The 24115-nt window shown below is 32.7% G+C and overlaps 2 protein-coding genes and 1 pseudogene across 3 annotated transcripts; all 3 read right to left on the bottom strand.

Annotated features, from left to right (window-relative positions):
* Nucleotides 1-3112: 3112 nt before the first annotated feature.
* On the bottom strand, nt 3113-8770 carry LOC120219352 (chaperone protein dnaJ 15-like). Of its 2 annotated transcripts, XM_039216167.1 has the most exons (12): nt 8614-8770; nt 8216-8370; nt 7568-7691; nt 7222-7301; nt 7010-7121; nt 6830-6934; nt 6302-6352; nt 4464-4553; nt 4268-4376; nt 4026-4174; nt 3887-3940; nt 3113-3445 (listed from the first exon to the last, which is right to left on the bottom strand). In XM_039216167.1, exons 2-12 carry the CDS (start codon nt 8341-8343, stop codon nt 3224-3226), a joined length of 1224 nt encoding a protein of 407 aa, XP_039072098.1. In that variant the 5' UTR covers nt 8344-8370; nt 8614-8770; the 3' UTR covers nt 3113-3223. The 2 variants fall into 2 exon arrangements, with proteins under 2 accessions (XP_039072098.1, XP_039072099.1); XM_039216168.1 differs by lacking the exon at nt 6830-6934.
* A 2306-nt stretch (nt 8771-11076) lies between these two features.
* LOC120219327 lies at nt 11077-12179 on the bottom strand (annotated as a pseudogene).
* Nucleotides 12180-13034: 855 nt separating this feature from the next.
* Nucleotides 13035-19038, bottom strand: LOC120219351. Its single transcript, XM_039216166.1, has 9 exons — nt 18705-19038; nt 18184-18261; nt 16351-17022; nt 16107-16209; nt 15438-15535; nt 15137-15311; nt 14227-14397; nt 14036-14136; nt 13035-13542 (listed from the first exon to the last, which is right to left on the bottom strand). The coding sequence occupies exons 1-9, from the start codon at nt 18987-18989 to the stop codon at nt 13489-13491; spliced, it is 1737 nt and encodes a 578-aa protein (XP_039072097.1). The 5' UTR covers nt 18990-19038; the 3' UTR covers nt 13035-13488.
* Between the last annotated feature and the right edge of the window lie 5077 nt (nt 19039-24115).

Here is a 24115-nt window from a genome sequence, read left to right as displayed (position 1 = left end):
AGTATTAAACAATTACTTATAAAATAAAGGCTTAAATGCACCATTGCCCCCCTAAACCATACCATTTATATCGAGCTGTCCCTTAAAGTGTTTTTCGAGACGTTTTGTCCCCTGAAGTTTAAATCATTATCTCGTTTGCCCCAAACCATTAACTCTGTTAAAAAAACACTATGTTAAAAAACACGTGGATAAATTACATATTTGTCACCAAATTTGATCACCAAACTTTTTTTTAAATCATTACTAAACTTAAGTTTTTTATTCCAAATTGGTCACTTAATTTAATTTGATTTATTTTTTTACTCGACACAAATTAATTTATAATAATAAATAATATTATAATGTAAACAATAAATAATATATTAAGTTACTTACACTTTAAAATTTTAATAAAAGAAATACTAAATGATAAACTAAGATATCATAAATATTTTAAGAAATAAAAATATGAACATGTCATTATTTATTTGTAAATAATTTTATGTGTTTTGTAAAACTTAAATATCATAATATACGATAGGTTTAAATTTTAAAAAACAAATAATAAAAGTTGAAATCTATCAAATATTCAAAATACGAGATTTAAATTTTAAAAAACACATATATTTACAAATGAATAATGAATCGTTCATACTTTTTATTTTTAAAAATATTTATGATATTTTAATTTAACATTTGATATTTCTTTTATTAAAATTTTAAGTACAAACAACTTAATATGTTATTTATTATTTATGTTATAATATTATTTATTATTATAAATTAAATATATATTTCAAGTAAAACAATATGTGACATAAATGAATTTTTATATATTAAAAACATAAAAAATAAATCAAATCGAATTAAGTGACCAAAACGGAACAAAAACTTAAGTTTAGTGATGATTTTTTTAAAAAAATTAGTTTGGTGACCAAAACATAACCACATGAATAGTTGAGTGATTAAATATGTAATTTACCCACGTATTTTTTTACTACAGTTAACGGTTTGGGCAAATGAGGTAACGGTTTAAACTTTAGAGGGCAAAACGTCTCGAAAAATACTTTAAGGGACAACTCGACACAAACGATATAATTTAAGGAGCAATGGTGCATTTAAGCTTAAAATAAAAGGAAATTAATAGATGTACATCTAACAAATTTTTTTTATTTTGAGTTATTTGTGTTAACTTAAATTACGGAGTTGATTTTTATTTTGAGTCAAATTTGAATTTTACCAATTTGAAAAATCAAAAAATTAAATTTTAGAATAATGTTGTTTCGATCTTTGACAAAGTAATTTGATTATTTTACAATTTAACTCATGATTTCTTTATTTATTCAATTTTTTCTTTATTTTAAGTCTTTTTTTACTAAATTTAGACCACATACTCCTAAATCAATATAAAATACATGTGTAGCTTCAAATTTTTTTTGCTTGAAAATATTTTTCTATATTTTTCTATTTAATTTCTTAACTTTGCATGATTTTCTCATTTCTTCAATTTCTCTTTTATTTTAAGTCTATTTTCACTAAATTCAAACTATTGCTCCTCTACCATTATGAAATACCTATATAATTTAAATTCTTACTTTTTAACAATAAATTTTATTTTTTTCAATTCAGTCCCTCAACTTTTTATTTTATTCAATTTGATTCTTTGACAATTTTTTTAAATTATTTCTTCTCATCAATTCCTTGACTTCTTTACATTCTCAGGATTATACACACTATTTATTTCCCATCTAAACAAATCAATACTTTGTACTCAAAATATTTTTTTTTAAAACATTATAAATATTTTTAATTTTAGTTGATATTTAATTTATTAAATAACATAAAAAATTTTGCTTACAAATGTGACAGAAAATATGAAGAATTGTATATGTATAGCTTATATGATCAATGATAATTGTTTTAGTCAAAATCAATTTGTACTATAATTTTATCAATAATTATAATTAAATTTAAAGAGAATTTTTACCGACTCGACTTGATTCGAAAAATTTCAAACAAAACTCAAATCATAAAATAAGAGATAACTCAACTTTCTTTTATTTGATAGATCAAAGAGTCACGAGTCCCCTTCTTTTAAAGTCCTATTTCAGAACCTTTTTAGTGGTGGAAAATTGATTTTTTACCCGTAAGTAATATTAAACATTTAAAAATTAATTTAAAATTAAAATATGATTTTTAGTTTAACCAATTTTTTTTAAAAATTTTAACTTTTGATGTGGAAAATCATTTTTGGGATAAATTATATTTTTATCTTCAATTATTTAATTTTAATTGGTTTTTAAATTAATACAAATACATATATAATTATATATTAATTATTTTTATTAATATTTAAATTAATTATTAGATATAAGTCGGTAGAACTGTAAAAGATTTTTTATGCATTGTCATCTAAATATTTTTATTGAATATAAATCAATATTCTTTTTACAGTATTTATGTTGAGTATACAATCATTTTATTTTAAATTTATTTCGAATTTGTTATGAACATGTAATGATTATGTTTATGATTTTTATTATAATTTAAGTTGATTTATTTCCTATATCATAATGTTAATTTTAAAAAAAAATCTATAATAAATCTGAATAATACCTTACCTAATTTAATCGATTAATAAATAAAAAGCGAATGGTTAAATTAAATATTGTGTACCCATAATTTTATTTTAAAATATAAATAACTAATTAAAATCAAAATTCCATAAATAAAATTAAACCAAAAATCAAAATTTTACATATACAATTACACCAATTCTAAATTTATGTATCACATAATTAATCAAAATTTATATATAATTCTGATATTTATTCCATTTGAGAATACAATATCGCATACTATTGAACTTAATTAATAACATTAGAATTCGTATAATTAGCATATATGAATTTACTTTTATTAGAGAAACTAAAAATTAGACTAGATAATTAATATATACTGATTAATGCTATGGATACAAACAAAACACCTGTCCTTAAAAGATGGAAGTTCAACTTGATTATCGTCAAATTGAGTTTGATTTTTCTATAAACCCGAATGACTAGAAATGTTTATCCAAGGTAGGAGATCAAAGTATAAGTACACTTACATTAATATCATCATACTTCGACACTAAAACAAAATTGAATAAAAAAATACAAGCCAAAGCTTATAGCAGGCAGCAGAGTACTAGCCGATATTTCATGTAAAAAGAAAACACAAGAAACGATCTAAAATACCAATTTCACCCAAGCTTTTTATCAGATCCCATTAGATTCAAATTGAACCATTTCTTTTTACCTGATTTATCCTTTCCCTCCGAGTTTCCATCTTCCGTAGTCGGACTCTCGGTCTCACCCGGAAGTTTGCTGCTACTTCCGTTACTTAAACTGCTGGTACCGGTCGGCGGTTTTGTTACAGAGAATGTAGAATGGATGCTATCACGCTGTTTCAGCAGCTCGTCTACCTGTGTTATACATGTCAAAAACTGGAAGTCAAATCGATATGTTGCTCTAACTTCATTGTTTTTAAGGTACTCATGTCCAATACCGATATTCGATGCATATTCATATATAGGTATGAGGATGTGACCGTGCTGGACATTTACTCATCAAACATGTACATGACTCTAGTTACAGTTTTGATCATGAAGCACTTCGAGAAATAAGTGAGCCCAAATGAGCAATTACTTGTTTGGCAAAATCAAGAAGCTTGGGAGCATTTCTATAGCCATTATCAATTATTAGAATGTATATGTGCAACTGTGTGTGTGGAAGCCAGTGCATTAAATGTACATATATAGAGAAAAATATATCATTATATGTATACAGTCAGCCTCCTAAACTGATCGGATTGCATAAATGCAGGAAAAACAATATCACTGCAAGATAAAAGTTTACAAGCATACCGACTGCTTTTCTTGGGTGTACCGGTCTGTCACTTCTTGAAAGCGTGCCAATGCCTACAAAATATCCCACCATAATCATAAGATAGTGTGAAGTTCATGATTATAACAAGCCTCAAACAGAACATGGTTCGATTAATACTTTTCTGTACTCCGTTTCAAATTGGCGCAACTCATTTCTCTTTCTTAGAATCTGAGCTTCAATGTCCTTGAGCTTCTGAGTGGTATCCTCATATGACTTTGCACAAAGTGCCTCGATTGTGTAAGTTGCAGTCTTGAAAAAATTATCTCCTGAGAAAATTCAGCCAAACCAAGTCAATCAATAACAAAAATATTCGGAAACACACTTTAAACAAATTAACATGCAAAACAAACAGGTCGAACCATAAACTGCGAATATATGTGTGCCAGCTTTTAGCTCTGAAACTTCACAAGGTTGAAGGCCTTCCAACCTTTTAAAGAAAGCAGAATCAGGGTCTTTAGCTATTGCTAACTGCATAACACATGAATAAATCATCATCAACAGGAAGCTAGATTTCCAGCAGAGACAAGGAAGATAATGTCAGAAATGACAACTCACAGCGTTTACAGTGGAATCCATTCGGTATACTTGAAAATGTAAGAAATACATGCCAGCAGAAGTCACCTTGCCCGTCTTCTCACTGTCTTCCTGTACACAGACAGTGAAATCATAAACAGAAAACAACTAATGTAAGAAAAAATGCCTAACTACATCAGGAAAAAAAACAACTGCAAGTAACAAGTTATCTTTCAACTTTCGAGAAAATTAAAGAGAAGGTTGAACACACCATAGCAGCGACCATAAGGGCTTTTGTAGCAAAAAGATTAAAATCGCTCATATAACATCCAACAAGACAGCACGAGCATTTGTTGAACAGAAAAAAGATTAAAACCCACTAGTAGACATTGAATAAACCATGTAGAAAACAAATCATAATCTGACAATATTGAAGAGATAAATGGAAAATCTCGAGTGGTTGGACTAAATACCAAACAATTATTGGGGATGCAAAAAATGAGGAAGTTCTGTTTTGAAGAATTAAATATGCTCTAAAACTACACAGATGATGAATATATCAGTCTTCCGACATCAGCCATCGAATTTATGCTGTTTATGACTTGTGCTATAAAACAGTCAAGAATAATGTTACTAGGACTTGGCTACAAGTGTCGGACTTGCGTCTAACATGGGTTTGTTCAAAATTTTTATAAATTTTATTTTTATATATTTGGAAGGTCTTTGAATGGTAATATTCCCATACTCATGTCCAAACGTGTTGGACACAGGTCTCAGATATAGATACTTCAAGGAAAATGAAGAGCCAGAGCAACATAGGTCAAGAATACCAGCCAATTCATAGAAAATTTTACATCTAGAATGTGAATTGTTGGAATGGAAAAATAATGACGAGTAAATTCACAATATCAATGATATCATCACCGATATCGTATACACAGATGATATATCCTATAAAATGAAAATAACAGCACTTCAGAATTTTGAAGTCTAAAAATTTATTTGCTCAGAATTAGGTAGTCAATACAACAAGAGATTGGACCATCATGATCACTGATCCAACTGCCACTCAGACAGTTAAACAACTACTGTGCTATATTTATAGGCAAGCTGACAAATATAACCTTAAACACAAGTTATTTACATATTAGCAGCATATTCAAATGATTCACTGCAGTAAATCACACATGAAAGATCAAGGGTGGATAGGGAAAAAAAAGAAAGAGAAAAATCAACTCCAGCACCACTAATTCACAGTTTTTCCAAAGTTCAATCTGATCATAAACAGAAAATTTTCATATATATATATGACCAAATTTAATCATAATGATCATGCAGAGCTTGTTAGCATGGTCAATAGCTAGAAATTTCTTTAAAAATCATTCATGAGGTTTTCACTAGCCTTCCCACTTTATGTTTTTTTAACTTTATGTTTGCATCCATATTTAATAGAATTATAGCAACGACTATCAAACAACAAATAGATGTAATAAAATTTACATCTTGACAACAAGAACTTAAAGTCAAACAAACTCCAGCACCGCTAATTCTTAGCTTTTTTCAAATTCCAATCTGACCAAGAATAGAAAATATACAAATAAGACCAAACTCATCATGATCAAGCACTTGATTGTTAGATGGCCAATAGCTAGAAATTTCAATTAAAATCATTCATGAAGTTTCCTCTAGCCTTCCTACTTTATGTTCTTGTAACTGTGTGTCCGTCAATATTAATAGAACATCAATGAGCATCAAACAACAATAAATGGAATAAAAAATTATGTATTGACATCTAGAACTTAAAGTCAACCATTTCCTACAAAAATTATAAGCAAATCAGAAACAATAGAGAACAAGAATCAAAGAAAAGTGCTTAGTACCTGTAAGGCCAAACCATAGCCACCAGTGATGTCGTGTTCAAAATAAAGTAACTGAAAATTTTACAAAAGAAACACCAAGTTAATATAGGAGTTTGACATAGTGCTCACTTAGAAGAGATGCAAGCTCATGCATGACAGACATGCACATATATAGAAACAGGGGCGGAGCCATAAAATTTTAATTGTGGTGGCAAAATATAGAAAATTCTGTAAGGGACATTTTAAGAGGGTAAGGCAAACGATGGGTGTCAATTTCCTTTAAGGGATGCCAATTATTTTTCGAGTGGTATCAATTTTCTTTTAAAGTAATGTTAATTTTGTTTCTAATATTTTTTATATAAAAATTATAATTTAAAAAAATAAAAAATAAAAAATTCGGGGTGTCACTACCATCAAGGTGGCTCCGCCCATGCTTAGAAACACACAATAAAAAAGCTCCAGAGAGGAAATTCTATGGTTTAATAAAAAATTAAACCATAAGTTGAAAAGAAGACGGTCGTTTAAAGAAAAGTTTCACAGCTAATACACCTTGAATTTGCTTTGTGCTGTTGAAGTTACCCTAACAACAATCCCAGACTCGGATTGTTCACCATTTATTGTTACACCAAAGAAATGGGCACATTGCTTGTCTACCTGCCGCAAAATGCATGAGAACTTAGGAAAATATCTGGAAGAGTGTAGTGCAATGCATAGAAAGGAAGTACCAACCTTTCCACTAACTGATGTTCCAATAGGAAGGGGTCTGACTGTGACAGTTCCATTTAGAGCTTCCTCTAGAACATTAGCTGAGATAGTAGTCTTAATAGGGACACCAAGCTTACTGAAGATATATATATAGTTGAGAATCAGGTAAAGAAAAATAAGGGACTTAGAAGCAACTAAATGATGCAAACAAATTCAACATTTATATTATGTCTCACCTGAATAATGCTGCAAACATTGTATTAACAGTTCCTAGATTGGACAAATCAATCTCCATATCCAACGAGTCTTCAACAGCCTTATAACATTTGTTGGAAAAAAGAGAAAATATTTAGGTTTTGACAACATTCTGTCACAAAAAGGAAAATTATAAACAACAGAAAGAAATATGGTAGGAGGAAAATGAATACAATATTAACTTAACATCATCAAGGAAATTTATGAACAAGAATAGTGTCATCAATGGTACATGTAGAAAGATTCTTCTGATTTTAGTCAGTGATGCAAACTTTGAACATAATAAAGAAGAGTAAATCAGCGAAAAAAGAAAGGAAATGAAAGCACCTCAAACCCTGCAGTGTCATATTGTCTTCTCTTTTCTGGGTCAGATAAAATGCTATAAGAATATGCAACTTCCTTAAAAAGCTCTGAAGCCTCAGGGTTGTTGGCATTCTTGTCAGGATGATACCTGTCAAGGGAACCAAAAAAGGCAAATAAGAAGGCATCGAAGTTAAAAGTAAACTAAACCAAACACGCATTTGATAAGGCTTAATCATAATTCTTACGGATCAGCTACAAATCTATCATTTGTACAGGTAAGGAAATACATGTCACAACAAAACTCATCTATAAGTTTCCGTCAAATTTCACTCATTTATGTCAGTTTGTAGGCAGATGGAGCACTATTAGATTGCTTGCACAATAACTCAAAAACAGAAGAAGCACCCCACTCCCAAAGGGCACAATATAAAACCTCACTGAAGTTAAGTACATGAGGAATTAACACAGTCAAAGAAAGAATATTTACAGCAAGCTCAGCAGCAGAAACTGTTTGGTAAAGACTCAGGGTCACCTCTATTTTCATTGTCAGCAATTCGAAGACAGAATCAGCTACCGATTAGTTCGAAGTCCAATCTAATACTAAACCAACTATAGCATTGCCAACAAAAACATAGATATGAATTAAAGAAAGAATGCAAAATATATGCTTACTTGAGAGCGAGCTTTCGATAAGCAGTTTTGATCTCCTGATCAGAAGAATCCCTTGAAACGCACAAAACTTCATAAGGGTCTCGACGCGTAGCCGGGGAAGAAGGTCCTTCAATCTTCTTTGAACGCATCTCCTATTTTTAACCCCTCTTTTCCCTCTACCAAGAACACTCTCTTTTCTTTCTTTTATCTAAAAGCTCTATTCAAATATGCTTAAACTACAGGCGCGGATCTACAAATCTTGAAAGAAAACAGAAAACAGTAAAAGATCAACATTTTTCAAAGATAAAAAAACAAATTACGCGTAATTCAACGCCGTATTGGATCGCTCCCTTTCAGCTATAGGGAAAAGAAAAAAACACGTAAACATTTAACAGAAAGAAAGTAAAGATCCGACTTACAAAAGAATATGGGAGAAAATTGAGGGAGCTAGGGTTTTGAAATTTCAAATGTCCGTAAAATCCCGAGTTGAATGATGAAATTTCCCCTCCCCCTTTGTTTTTCTGCTCTCTTTTTTATTTTTCTTTTTCTTTAAAAAAAATCTGGCTGTTTGTTGTGTGGGAGGGAGATGACACAAGAAATTACTCTCGTTTTTCATTAGATTTTTTTTTTTACAGGCTATTAATAAGACAAGGTGTTTATTTTTCTTAATTAAATTTAAAACTTCATATTAATTATAAATGATATATTCATCCTATCGAAGCATTTCCTTCATTGTGTCTGGGGACGCAGTTCCTAAGAAAAATATACAAAGATTAAATTGTTCTGTTTTATTTAGAATTTATTAAATAATTATAGTAGTGAAAGTAAATATTATTTTTTTTAAATATTTATATTTGAGTAGTTATATTTACAAGATTTATATACGTTATTAATAATTAAAAGATTTTAAATAAATATTATTTTATAATCACTATTAAAAAATAAAAATGAGCAATTTTATCTAAAGATTAAACTATTTATCGAAATCCAAGACTTATTCTATATTTAGAAGAATTTAAACAAATATTAAATTTAAAAAATAGAGTTTAAGTTGAGGAAATACTTGGACCTTTATCATCGACGTAAAATTAAAAAAAAAAAATGAAAACGAGAGTACTTTATTAGAAGATGCCGTAGTTTCTTTTTGAGAAAATAACTTCAGTTACAAAAAATGTCTTATAATATATGATTTTAATTAAATTTTTTTGGATTTGCTAAAATGACCAACTAAATCGTAATGCGATCGATAATTCGCAACGCGATCTCCGGTATCGCAAATCAGTTTCCAGATTCGCAACGTGAACTTCGACTATCGCAACGAATTTGGAATAAATCGCAACGCGCGAACTTGGACTATCGCAACGCGAACTTAGACTATCGCAATGCGAATATGTAAATCGCAATGCGATAGTCGAAGTTTGCGATTCGACTATCGCAATGCGAACTTGGACTATCGTAATGCGAATATGTAAATCGCAAAGCGATAGTCGAAGTTCGCGTTACGATAGTCGAAGTTCACGTTGCGAATCTGGAAACTGATTTGTGATACCGAAGATCGCGTTGCGAATTATCGATCGCATTGCGATTTAGTTTGTCATTTTGGCAAATCTAAAAAAAGTTGGTTAAAATCATATATAGTATAAGGCATTTTTTGTCACTGAGGTTATTTTCTCTTCTTTTTATCTATTGTTCAATTATTTTAAATTATGTTTCACATAAATCCATTATGGGACAACTCTCTCATATCCCATTTGTTCTATTAAAAAACGTCGGTATTTAAATTTTTAATATTGCTTAAAAGATTTAATGTTTTATCATACTGGATCAACCGATAACTGATTGTTGGCTTCACTATGCACGTTTTCGATGCTTGGAAAGGTTGACCATACCAACTGATAGGCCTGTAAACGAACCGAACGCACACGAACGGATATATGTTCATGTTCGTTCATTTAATAAATAAACGAACACGAACATAAACGAACATTTTTTTGTTCATGTTCGTTCATTAAGGAATATAGCTTGTTCATATTCGTTCATTTAAATAAATAAACGAACACGAACGAACAAACATAAACGAACACAATAAACGAACATAAACACACAAAAAAACTTATTCGAACACAACAAACGAATATAAAAAAAAAGTAAACAACAAGAATAACAACTTAAAATTCATTAATATAACATGCAACTTTAAAGTTAATTTATTCGAATACGATAAAAAAACACATAAATCATAAATAAGCTATATGAACATAATAAAGTATTAAAGTTAATTTGTTCAACAAAACAATATTCTTGAAATCCAAACAACTTCAATAATCTTCGTAACATATTCAACTTGCCCTATGTTCGAACATAAATGAACGAACATAAACGAACATATAATCGAACGTTCACGAACGTAAATGAACGAACGAGCCCTTTGTTCATGTTCGTTTATTTAATTAAACGAACGCAAAATCTTGTTCATGTTCGTTCATTTAATAAATAAACGAACATAAACAAACTTCTCGCCGCACAGTTCATGAACGATTCACTGAACGTTTAGTTCATTTACATGCATACCAACTGACTAAGAAATCAATTAAAATCAAGGGAGATACTAGGCATGGTTTCGAAATTGTGATTAGTTCCGATTCAATCGGAAACTATTTGCCCGTACGTACCATTGTAACGATACAATCATGCTCGAAAAAAATGTTTGTTCCTGTTGGATTCCTTTTCTGTGACAGGAACGAATAATTGTATTCGTTTGTTTTTCTATTATGTTCCTCGAAATTCTTTTAGTAGATTTTCTTATACTTATGTCCGATATTCGAAATAAGAACCAGCTCCATGGTAAGCTAAACTATGAAACGAGCACACAGCTACCCAGAGTTACAATCTTGAGAAATTAATAATCTGAAGAATTAGTTGAATAATGACGAACAAGGATGATAAACAGCTTCGTTCTTTCGGCTAATACGCAGCCGTTTTACTCGTTCTGCAAACTCCCTGAATTAAAATCCAAGCAGAAAAAAATATTAGATCAACTCGATTTCCTCTTCCGATCCCAACCAAACTGAATTCCCGGATAATAGTAATAGCAGATAGTTACGAGCTTACTTCCAGGGAACATCGCCGGCATTCTTCCAATTATCCTCCATGTTGTCATTGTAGAGCAACAAAAATTCAGACTCGAATTCAAACAACGTTAACCCTGAAGCTGTATGTCTCCCTTGGAACCATAATCTTAACAATGTTAATAGTTCGATTTTGGTTTGGATAACAGTTAAATGTATTTTAATCTTATTTGTTTCTCAGCTCTTCAAATTGATTCGAACTTGCCGAACATATCTTCGAGTTGACGTGCAAGGCCTAAGTAACCACCCTGATCAAGCATGCAAACTTTGCGACCGACCATAACCCCATCCATGTTAACCTTTACATAAGCCCACCTCTCCTTGCTCTGAACCCCTTCTGCTTCATCGTCACGGTCTTTAGAAGCAAGCTCAGAATATCCAGCGTTCGAGATTTTTCGGTGTGATGAACTCGCCTGGCCTGGCCTGGCCGGGCCAACTTATCAGGTCGCCATATCCAGCTTCCAAGCTTACCACTGCCTCGAGAGTTTGAATTAAAACATTGCAAACAATGTTTGGAAGATGGAACTGAATGTAAACCAATGATATCACCTAAAACAAAGTTTGTAGCTTTGTCCAATTCAACTGGTTTAGTAAAACTCTTGATTGAATGATATAGTACAACAAATCATCATCAATCAGTTTAATCTGCTCATCGAATTCGAGAATTTAATCAAACAGCTATAAAGAAAAGGAAACGGAAGGCAGACTTACAATGTGTAGATGGATGGTAAGGTTGAGGTTGTAAAGTTCTGAGACTAAGACCAAGATCGATCATACCGTTTTCTTCATTGTTTTGATAGTAAATCGAGTGGAGAATCGATTTGTTTAGAAAAAAACCCTGAAGCATTGGAATCCATTGTTTTGAATAGGTAGCAAAGTCACGTTAATTGATCTGCTTTGACATGACCAACGCAAGGGTTATTTATATAGTAGCCAAACACCCCTGAAAACAACAAACGTGGAAGCAACAACTAAGATAAAAAATTATGTAATAATCACGATTTTAACACAAAAAATATATAAACGGAGTACAAACGCATCGGATTGGGGAATGTATAACTGAAATTGCATATCAGAAATGGAGTGACCACAATTGAGCAGTTAGGGAAGACAAGGAAGGCCTTTCCATAACCAATGATTGATGAAAGCTTATCCTGTTCTGGTGTTGGTCTGATTCTGATACAAGCAACATGAAAAGATACTAAAAACCAGAAGAACAAGGGATGGCTGAAGTGATTTTAACAAAAGTTTGGTTGGATTCTGCTACCCAACAATCGCTACAATGCCTCAGCTTTTCACCTGCTAGAAAACTGGAGAGATGAAATGGAATTTTCTTTTTATATATATATATATATATATATATATATATGTATGTATGTATGTATTATTTGTTGTCTTTTTCATAAAAGTAAATACATGAACAGAAAATAGGGTGATTCCTTTTCACAAGCACTGCTCTTGTTTTGCAGGCTGTCCATTCCTCCAAGAGCAGAGCTTGAGGCATATCATCCAAGGTAAAATCTGGTGCTGGATAAGGTTGATAGACAAGTAGCCGCTTTCAATTAACACTCCTGCTCCTCTTCAACCAGACATTTCTGAGTCTCTCATCTCATCTTCCCTTTCCCCCAGAAGGGGTGTTTTCCGATAATTTTGAATACCACGTGACAACAGTAACTAAAATATGACAATGATAACAGTTGAAATACAAGACTTTTCCAAAAACAACACACGTGTCAATATTACAGTTCCCATGCTCATAATTTTACATAAACAATACAACAGAGGACCTATTGCAAAACATTACTATATGTTCGGTTCTGGATTTTGAAGATCAAACCATTCATTTTCCCCCCAAATTACCTGTACTGAACATTTGTGTCCAGCACATGTTTGGACATGAACTTAGGATATATGACCCTTTAAGGATCTTCCAAATAAAAAAGGTAAACATATCTATAACTGAGTTATATCATATCCGAAAGTCAAACCCGAATCCGAGAAATCAATTGTTTCATTTACAATCTCTCCACCCGATCACATAAAAATAAACCGTGACTGGCAACAAGCATATTTGATGCTGCCAAGATCACCAACAAAGGAGATCATGATTATACACCATTGGGGAAAAAATGAATGGTTACCTCCCACAAGCTTTTGTAAAGATGTTCAATCATAATGACTAAGAAACTGGACAATACATGGGTAAACTTGCTCCATCGCCTGCAGTTTGAACAAATTTTAGAAACATTAAACATGCATCACTCAAACAACAATCAAATAGCCTGTCAAATTATTTTTGGGTAGTCTAAATTCCGAATCAACATCGAATTTCTATAGGTCACAGACTTCTAATTTTGTTTAGATCTCTGAACTTCTATATAATTAGGTATAACCAACATTTTAGGTTTAATATATATATATATATTGCAATTTAGAATGGAAAATAAACAGTTTTGCCGGCCAAAAAAAAAAAGTACCATATGCATACAGAGTAAATCTTTTAGGCAGCATCTTGATGAGAATTAAAAGATAAATCAAGTAAGCATGCTGATATAACTTTTTTCTTAGAATTATGCAAGCGACAGTTTATTAATAATAGATGTTAGTAAATGAAATTACATGAAATTAAATATTTGTGACCTAAATGAAAGTTTATACTTATTTCAATTACCTAAAATGTAAATTTACCCTATTTTATGTCAGTAATACTTACCAGTCGTCCTCCCACCAAATCATAATGTGCATAATGGGGACCGTGATGTTCTCCAAATATTTTATAGGTTGCCAAATTCCCCGGGAAAAACTTCACAGTTTCTGGTTTTATAAATAAAGGGGGGAAATATAAGTATAGATGAAAACCATATGAGATTACGTGTATTTAACTAACCACAAATTAACACCTACCCTCTACAGCCTCGGGTGGGCAAATCAGATCTTGATCCCCTGCAATAGCCAGGACGGGGACACTGCATTTATTTAGATGATCCCTGTAGAAAAATTTACCACTCCTATCGCATAACCCCTTCTCTCCGAAAGCTGATGTGAGCTGAAAAATAAGCTTGGTTGGTATGGTACCTGGAAATGATAATAGATGTTATGCAAGTAAAATATACAAGAGAATGAACACAGAAATTTGATAAATTCGAAAATAGAGCAACTAGAGATTATATTCAGAAAAAAAACTCTGGCGAGAAAATCGATAACAAAAATCTCAAGGTATAAATATGTGTGAATATCAAATTATTACTTTTTTCGGACATTAACAGTGTACCCTAGATGTTCATTACCTAGCCATTGTACCTTTGTGCCAAACCACAAAACACGGTAGACCCTTCCAAGTGAGGGGCGTGCCCTTAGGCATGCTTTTTTGTAAGGCAATAAGAATAAGAAAGAAGCAGTTCGATTGAAATTCTCTGCTCCCTCTTTTATTAATTGTACCATTATTAGTAAAAAGGGGATAACATCAAACTCTCAACTACTCAATAACTATTCAAAAACAGACTTGAGACCACAAGGAAATCATGCATATTGGCCAACAAAATAAGAGAATTTAGTATGTTTTATAGGATAAACTCGACCACTCTTTAAAGTTTATTATCATAATCATATATTAAGCTTAGTATTATTATATAGAGAGATACACAAACAAGTATATTGCACCTCCACTCAGTAAAATGTTTTTTTTGCAGCTTGCACCTTAGACAATATAAGTGTTCTAGTGCCTAGAAAACGCCTTGCACCCTAGACAAAACCATTTACAATAAGAATGCCATGAATTTCACATAATCTGAAGACAATATATACCCATACTTACAGAAGTTATTTAAGACGAGCTTTTCTAGCAACTCTGGATGCATCATGTCCTCCGCTGATATTAGGCTATTAAGCCAACCCAAGACGTAAGGAGGACGAGATGCTAGTGGATAAGCAGCTGCCAGTAACGATCCGAATGGAACAGCAGGGACATTAAGTGCTTGTGCAGGATCTGCCTGCAGAATCAGTGCCATGAGGTTACTTTCTCAGGGAATCTAAATCTATGGAACTTTTAAGTAGGTAGTCACCAAAATCACATCAACATAGCAATTAACGAGTATGAAACTAACTCATGCACTTACAAGAGGTAAGAGTACTTTGAGTGGCTTTGAAGATCGGTAATCAAGTGCTGATGCCATAGTTGCAACAGCATTTAATCCAGGTTCCCTCCCTTCAGAACCTTACAAAATGACATGAAACGTACAAGCAATATGATTTTTATCAACATGAGAAAGAAAAGAAAGTAAGCTAAACAGAAGCACATTACAAACTAATATTGATGAATGGTATTTGAACAAGCATGTCAAGTTTCTTCAGAATGTATCAAAATTTATATACTGGCTCGCTGCTGTCTGTAATTGTTTTTGTACAATGTTTATGCAGCAGCACTTCAATATGAAAGATTGAGAGTAAACATACTGTAGCTGTGACACTTCAATATGAACACTCGGGATTTTAACTGCTATTATTTTAATTGTATATTAAATAGGTGATGATGCACAAAGAATTTGTCAATCCTCAACATATATCTTGTTTCTTCTACTTCAAATATAACAGGTTAGTATTTTAGCTGATAAATTGTTAGTTTAAAGTTTAGAGGGAGACAACTTCATCCACAATATTTTCTCCTATGGGATTTTTCAAAGTGTAGTTCAGCTAATTGAGGGATAATCCAGAATTGCCTTTAGGCATTAGAATTTACGCATGGAAAAATTACAATATGGCATATATTTCAAATGATAGTATCTTACCACACCGTGACAGCATTGCATAAAGCAATATTCCTCCCATTGAGTGACCAATTGCAAGCAGTTTTCCGTCCTTAGGCTTTGTCCGTTCCCTTATGTATTCCATCTATATTAAGGTGAATGAAAATTGTCAATTCAACCTAGAGACAGATGTGAATAGTATGCAAAATGAAAAATAATAAACACAATTGATACATTATAATTAATAAAATAAAAATGAGTAGGCATTTGCAAAATGTAACCTTACCGCAGCAGGAACATCCTCCTCCAGATAGTGATCAAAATCCCAATCGTATTTCACAATCAGGTCAAGTTGTTTCTGAAAGTCTTCTATTGTTGAAGAAAGCCTCTCTTGAATATCAATGAACTGGGGTGAAACAGATTGTTGGCCTCCCTCAATAATATTTACTAGTCTTTGACTCAGATCTCTAATTTGGCTAGCAATACCTGAGTTCTGTTGTTCTCCCAATAAGTTGGAAAGCTTCATCCTTATCTCCTCAAAGCGTTCAGATAATTGAGAATCCTCCAAAATTTTTGATATCTGATCTAATAATTTAGTCGAGATAAGTCTTGATTGACCTTCGCTGAGAAAGCCAGAAAGTCCCTCAGACAAACGCATGAAAATTTCTGTCAACTCTGCAACCAATTTTGCTTCATCCCATGCCGTTCCAATCCCTATTGAATCTTCTCTAAGGAAATAAAACTCAGAATCAAATATGTAACCAGAAACATCAGTTGGCTGTTTCTGAGGGGAAGCTCCATTTGCCACACTCTGAGCCATGGCTACCATCTGATTAGATGATAGATCAGCATCCTTAATGTCTTTGAAGTTTGATGTCTGCACACTCAGCCCGGCACCACGAAATTCAAGAATCCATGTGTCAAATCCTTGGCTAGACATATATCTCGCAAATGAAGACTGCAGATGCATATCAAATTTATCAGGAAAGGATTATATTTATAAGTAAAAGAGAAGGAAATAATATTTAGCATCTTGGAAGCTGTATAAAGAAGTTGGCAACATCGTTTATTTGACCATGAATATAGGCATTCAGATAATGAAGCCACAAAGGCGAGGCAGAACAAAAGGCACCCAACAAGACCATCTGTGCAAATTGCCAAACACATGCATATAGGTTTTCTAATGAAATCAACAGGTGATGACTGTTGATGCAAGGGTCCATATTGATTGAACTGTCAAGTATGAGTTTCTCATTAAGCATGGGTCAACAATATTTTCCTAATGGCTTATCATGGTTCAAACTCAGGGTCTCAGGCTTAGAAATTACATCTCCCAGGTAGCGCAATCATTTGGGTAAACAAAAGTGATGATTTACTATGTGATTATAATATTGGCCACTAATAACCTACAACATGGTAAAACTAAATGGTCTTCCAGGGCTCATTAGATTTTGGTTTCTACGAAGCATCAGAGGAATATAGATATCCCCAAACTGAACAAGTTTGGGGTTGTATTAATTACACGCCAAAGATAAAATGTCCATTACTCCTGGCCAATCCATCAGCAAACACAGCAAAAAAAATATCATGTTGAATAAAACCTATAGAACCCAAGAGAAGAAAAAAAGTTCAGGATCCATAATAAAAGCAAAAGAAGCATACAAAAATTGAAGGAAATAAAATAGTGAACCCTACTTCACGATACAAGAAGATGACTCTTTTTATTAATAAAAAGTTCCTTCTGAAATAAAAAAGCAAATTATTGAAGATTCCTGTTTATGATTTAACATGTATGATGCATTCTTATCCCAAATTACAACTAAAAATTACGATTTTTTTCTGAAACCAACTAAAAATTATGAGTTAATGATAGAATTAGAACTGTTTTCCACTTATATTTTGTACGTTACAGTTTACAACCACATGAAGAAGAACGGTACCAAACATTTCAATGCTTGTTTTAACAAAAAAGAATCAGTATTAACCAACTTTTTTCTCCATACTATTTTTTTTTTGGAGGGGGGGAGGAGGGGGTGCTAATGTTTTACTATTTCAACACAAAAACACATAAGATTGATGAAGGAAATTAGCATAAAATTAAAAGCAGAACGGTATTTACCTCAGGAGAAAGATCATATCCAATGGCATTAGTCCCCAGTCCAGATAATAATAACAGAGGGTGATTTCTAGGGGGAGCCTGTTAAAAAGGAAATCATTTCATCTATCTATAAGTAAACAGAATTAGGCAGCAGAATATATGTTTCTATTTCAAAAATCGTTAAAACTTTAAACTGAACATATGAATGTAATATTCACGATCAAATCACAAATTCATTGGATGTTGGATGTCTTTTTAGTATTAAATTGAAGTTCATGTTTTTATACCTTTCAAATATACAATCAATCTCAAGAATCTTTATCTCATATTAAGATAACACATCCCAAACCTTCACATTCAATCATTCACGTTCCCAAACATAGCATTATAATCTCAATCAATTTATACGTTTTTTCTATCCATTTAGATAACATACATCAGATCCTCACACTCGTGTTCACAAAGATAGCACTATTGAAAGAAAGAAAGAAAAATAATATTAATAAAAATTCCTGCAAAGTCAAAGAGAAGGAAAAAAAAACCTGAGGAGGAGGGTGATAGCGCCAAAGGGCAAGGCGCCAATCAGAATTAGGTATAGACACATAGTGGAGCTCGTCGGCGGTACAAATCGAAGGCTTATCGGAAACGGCGGCGGGGTCATCGGAGAAAGCTCTTGGGTACCGCGAGAAAGAGGTGCGGAGAGGTGGACGACGAGAAGGAAGCTGACGCGGGAGGGTAAAGTTCCGTCCAGGACTGAGAACGCGGGAAGTGGAGGAAGCAAGGCTGAGATGGGATTGGAATGGAGGTTGGAATTGGAGCGCGGACATTTTCTGGCGGTGGCGCTGGCTCTGGTTGGGCCTGGGTTTCAACGTTTTGAAATTTTATTGAAAAGCCTGGCGTGGACATTTAAACCAACCTGTTACTCGTGGTTTGATTTGAATAGAGAAAATGTGGACTTTTTGGATTATGATTAGATGGATTGTCGGCGACCGCGTGGCAGTCGGCCGTCATGGCCACGTCGTCATGTGATAGCGACCCTGAGGCTTTATCCTTAGGAGCCATGAGACCCAGAGCCTTCGCACAAGGCCCATGGCTCAACTCATGGCTTGGAACAGGCAGGCCAGAGACAAGCCATCATGGACCCGACTCACTGAGCCACACAAACCACAGTCCTATCATCTTATCGACCCACTCGGGTTACAAGCAGGCCCTATCCAGCTCGGTTTGGTTCACAAAAATCATTAATAAGTTCCTCTAAAGAATACGTTGCTTGTTTTATTTCTCTTTCAACATGTTTCGAGCATCACCACATGTACACTGCAAATAAGTATAAATTGACTCGGTGAAAAGTAGTTCATACCTCGTTGTTTTAAGTTGTATGTAATATGTATTTATTGATATCTGATTTTGTTTTAATTTTTTTTTTCAATTAAAAGATTTACGGATCATTTCATTGTTGAAACTTACTCTTAATATGTGTCTTGATTTCATCAACACATGAAAGGTATAAAAGGCGGGCAACAATAAGGATGATAATGGGTTGGGTTAAATCGAATTTTTAATCCATTTTAATCGACCTGAAAATTAAAGTTCTCCGTCTACATTTGACTCGATAAACTTATATCTAATCCAACCTGAATATATATATATAACTATAATGTTATGTTATAAAAAAATCTTAAGAAAAAATCTAATTCTAATCTAAATTTTTAAAATAAAAAATCAATTCGACCAGATCAAATCGAATGGGAACCCATTAAATCCGAATAAAATTGTAATTCCTAGACAACAATAGCTCTAGAGATAAATTCAAAATCCGAGAGTTTATAAAATTATTAGTCCTTATCCATGCATTAAACAACTCAGTTGAGGTTGGACCAAGTGTTGAAACTGAGTCATCAACCAATCCTAACTTTTTATTGGTTGATAAAGTCTGATTTTTTTCTTCCGACGATTATTTTTTCATTAATCTGAGATAATTACAAGATAATATCTGAACGCTCACTTCCCAAATATTTATGGTACTCGAATCCGAAACCTCAAGGAATAATAATAATTTCTTTACTGGTATTTGTAAAAGAATATTTTACAGAATATTTTTTATCCACATTATAATGTAATAATATATAATTATTATACACTATAAATATAAATTTATATACATTAATATAAATCTTCCATAAAATATCTATAAGAATTATTTTTCAAAATAAATCCTAAATATAAAGTCGGGTTATATCCACATTATTATTATTTTGGGGGGAAGGTACACCAGTAATTTAAATTTTACAAAATTTGCGATGACATAAAATTTGATTTATCATTATACAAGTAGTGAGAACACAAACGTAATATTCGTCGCCCACATCGGAATCTTTTTATCTGAAACCAAGTGTGTTTGGAATTGAAGAAGAAAACAAAAACACTTGACTAAAAGCTTAAAGAAGACAAAGAAGGACGAGACATCCCCCACTCGTATTTCGTTGAATTCAATAATTGCTGCCGTAGAAACCATGGAGAATGTCCCCCACTTCAATACATGCATTGCATTTAGCCTTCATGTCAATTCATCTTTATATTTACATATTTGAATAGTTGGAAATAATTATAAGATAATATGTATTTAGAATCGTTAATTATCCGAATATAAGAGCATCAATTTGCCTACACCAAAACCAGTAACCAAGTGAGTGAAAGAATTACCTTGAGTAATTGGAAGTCGAGTATGGCAACAGGCAGCGTATCTAAGGTGGAGAAGATGTATGAGAATTGAGGACCAATACTGAAAGAATAATTCATTCATGCAATGTAACCTTCAAAACGCGTCGCATAAATAAATCTAATGCACGTTGCAAAGAATGAAAATAATCAACTGCAAATATTGATGATGAAAACCTAGCAGAATTCATGGTAAAGAAACTTGAAATTTGCAACAATATAGAAAGGTTTTATCAATTGGAAAAGAAAACTTAGTTGAAGGGGTCGATAAGAGCATATAGAGATCCTAAATGCCTAAGTTTTCGAGAGTGTTGTGTGACTCAAAGAAATTGCAACCCACCAAATCAAACTGTCACACCCCAAATTTTAAGTCATGTGGAGCTCCGACTGAGGCTGAAGATTGGCTTTGCGATACCGAGTGACGTATGGATTGTAACATCCCAAACTACGGGTTAGTGACTAAATTGTAAAGTTTCAGAATTTGGTGATTTCAATAGGAATATTTCAGTATTGGATTAAGTGCTAAATATGAAAGAATTAAAAGGGTAGCATGGTAATTTAGCTTAAAAGATATTTTTATCTCCCTATTTAAAGAGATAGCATGTGGGGAAAGAGTTGTTTTGAAACTCTCTTCTTCTCCTTGTTTTCCTCTTCTTCATGGTGGCTTTGGCTACAAAGTTAAGTTGGATTTTTATGGTTAATTTATGGAATTTTAAAGAGGGTTTTGATTCTTTGAGTGTTAATTAAGCTTAAGGAAAGCTTAATTTGTTCTAAAACATCAAGATGAAAGGTATAGGAGAGATTAAAGATTAGGGGTTCTTAAATGAAATCTTGAAGTAAAGTTCATAATTAGAATTGGAAGTGAGATTTGACTTGTCATCATTCTAATTAAAGAATATGAAGTGTTAGAATTGGATTCAGAACATATTGAAATTTGAGTATGATTCTTGAATTCTATGTTGAGGAGTGGATTTTGAAGTTAATGATGTATTGAATGAGTTTAAGTATGAGTAGATGAGTTAAGTATATGTAAAAGAATGAAATATGAAGTGTTTGAGCAGAAATGAATGAATTTTCATGCTTGAAATGTAATTTCTGGGCAGAGGGTATTGGTACCCTATGAAGGTGTATCTATACCCCACCTTGAACGAAAAATAACAGAATGCAATAAGGGTATCGATACCCTATAGGGGGTATCGATACCCCACCTTAAGATGAAAATTCCATATTGCTGTAGGGGTACCGATACCCTATGGGGGGTATCGATACCTATTATAAATGAGAATGGAAATTACCTTTCCTTTAGTTTAAGAATTGGAAGATTAGAGTATACAATTAGATTATTGATATGTATAAATGTATAATTATGTAGATAGTGAACGTAACTTTGTTCCGGAACGATCGAGGGATTAGAAATGATCGAGAATGAGATAAGTTCTAGAATCAATTCAAATCAAGCAAGGTTAAGGTGAGTGCATATTTTAGATCAAGTTTTATGGAGACAAGACTTGTGATAAGTCTATTTCTTATCGTTGAATTCATGATTTCCTATTCATGTATATGCATATATATATATATATATATATATATATAATATTGTTTATAGTGATTACATGCATAATTCATCCATGCTTTGATATGACATTATGTGTAACGAATAGTATTATCAACGGATAATGCTAAGTGATATACGAAAAGATAAAGTGATAATATGTGTACATGTGAAGTGAATGATGTGTTTATATGAGAAGTGATAACAGAGATAAGAAAAAGTGAATGTATCCATATTTAAGCCCATGTTATTTAATATGAGAACTGTAGGAATAATTGGCATGCCAAGAGTCGAGGGATTATCAGTGGCTTTTCGGGACAAATATTAAGTGCTCCTAGTGGGAATTATTCGAGATGTGGTGACAACATTTGTGCACAACCTCAGTGTACTCACATACATTTTGTTCTCAATAATTTACATGGGCAATTCAAAGATAAATTTAATTGAAACTCGCACAAAGGATAAGTTTCTTATATACATGGCATGATCATATATGGCATAGTGTATTACACGCATGCAAGTTGTAATGTTACGATCGAATGGTGAGAATGCATGTTTCATGAATGCATCGTTATATATATTTTATTTTATGCCTCACTAAGTCTGTGACTTAGCGTGTAAGTGATTTACACGTAGGTACTAAGAAGCAAGATGATCAGAACTAGTCGTGGTGGCATTATACCTTACTAGAAGATAAGATCAGAAGTAATTGGCAAAGTATATGTTTTGTTGTATATAGTGTGTTGGCATGTAATAAGTTGTTAATTACGAATGCTCTGATCTATTTTGCAGTATTTTGGTCAACTTCTGTAAGTGAACAACTTTTATTTTAATGAAAGTTTAAAATTTCCCTGATTTTCTTTAAGAGTCAAAGTTTGAAAAGTTAATGTGACACATCGGATTCGTATTCGAGTCGGGTACGAGTTGGAAGTGTTACATTTAATGGTATCAGAGCTAAGGTTTAGTCGATTCTAGGCATAAATCGAAGTCTAGAGTGTCTTTATAAGTATATATGCCAACATAAATGTGAAAACTTCTGATCTGATGAGAATAGTAAGTGTGTTGTTTTGCTAATAGAATGATATGGTTATGTTTTTATAGATGTCCGAACATGATAGTTCTAGAAGTGAAGCGGGAGACGATAGACCCGCTGAGAGCAGCAATTCACCTGCCCTGGCCAGGCAAGGTGAAGAACATACACCTTCTTGAGTGGCTGTAGTTGATCAAGATGTATTCTTTAGAACGTTGGACGCGGTATTGACGCGTTTTCAACCTCTTACTACTTTAACTCAAAGAAAAAATATAGCAAAGGAGTTGAAGGGATTAGGAGCTCCTGAATTCAAAGGTGAAGCCGAGGAAGGTCCTGTTGGTATGGACCTTTGGCTCAATGATATAAAGATTATATTAAAAGGACTCCATTGTTCTGATGTAGAGAAGTTAGATGGAGTGGTCTCCTTGCTTCGTGGGCAAGCGAGAATCTGGTGAACTAATATTACATTGAGAATGTCTGGTGATCAAGTAACTTGGTCCTTGTTCTTAGAAGAATTCAAGCACAAATACATAGGAGATAAGTTCATCCGACAGATGAAGCAAGAGTTTATGAATCTGAAGTAGTAGAATCGCACCGTATATGAATATGAGTGTGAGTTCAACAAATTGAGCCGCTTTGCTGCCGAACTTATT

Source organism: Hibiscus syriacus, unplaced genomic scaffold (genome assembly GCF_006381635.1).
Source record: "Hibiscus syriacus cultivar Baekdansim isolate YM2019G1 unplaced genomic scaffold, ASM638163v2 tig00110206_pilon, whole genome shotgun sequence".
Lineage (NCBI taxonomy): Eukaryota > Viridiplantae > Streptophyta > Magnoliopsida > Malvales > Malvaceae > Hibiscus > Hibiscus syriacus.
This window is presented reverse-complemented; position numbering and strand designations above follow the sequence as displayed.

Excerpts from the sequence above, each read along its gene's own strand:
- LOC120219351 (XM_039216166.1), bottom strand. The coding sequence starts at position 18,989 with ATGTCCGCGCTCCAATTCCAACCTCCATTCCAATCCCATCTCAGCCTT. Across the intron at positions 18,262-18,704 it reads GCTATCACCCTCCTCCTCAG|GCTCCCCCTAGAAATCACCC; the intron begins GTTTTTTTTTCC and ends CCTTTTTAACAG. Across the intron at positions 16,210-16,350 it reads AGGAGGATGTTCCTGCTGCG|ATGGAATACATAAGGGAACG; the intron begins GTAAGGTTACAT and ends ACCTTAATATAG.
- LOC120219352 (XM_039216167.1), bottom strand. The coding sequence starts at position 8,343 with ATGCGTTCAAAGAAGATTGAAGGACCTTCTTCCCCGGCTACGCGTCGA. Across the intron at positions 7,302-7,567 it reads ATGACACTGCAGGGTTTGAG|GCTGTTGAAGACTCGTTGGA; the intron begins GTGCTTTCATTT and ends AAATGTTATAAG. Across the intron at positions 3,446-3,886 it reads ACACCCAAGAAAAGCAGTCG|GTAGACGAGCTGCTGAAACA; the intron begins GTATGCTTGTAA and ends TGTATAACACAG.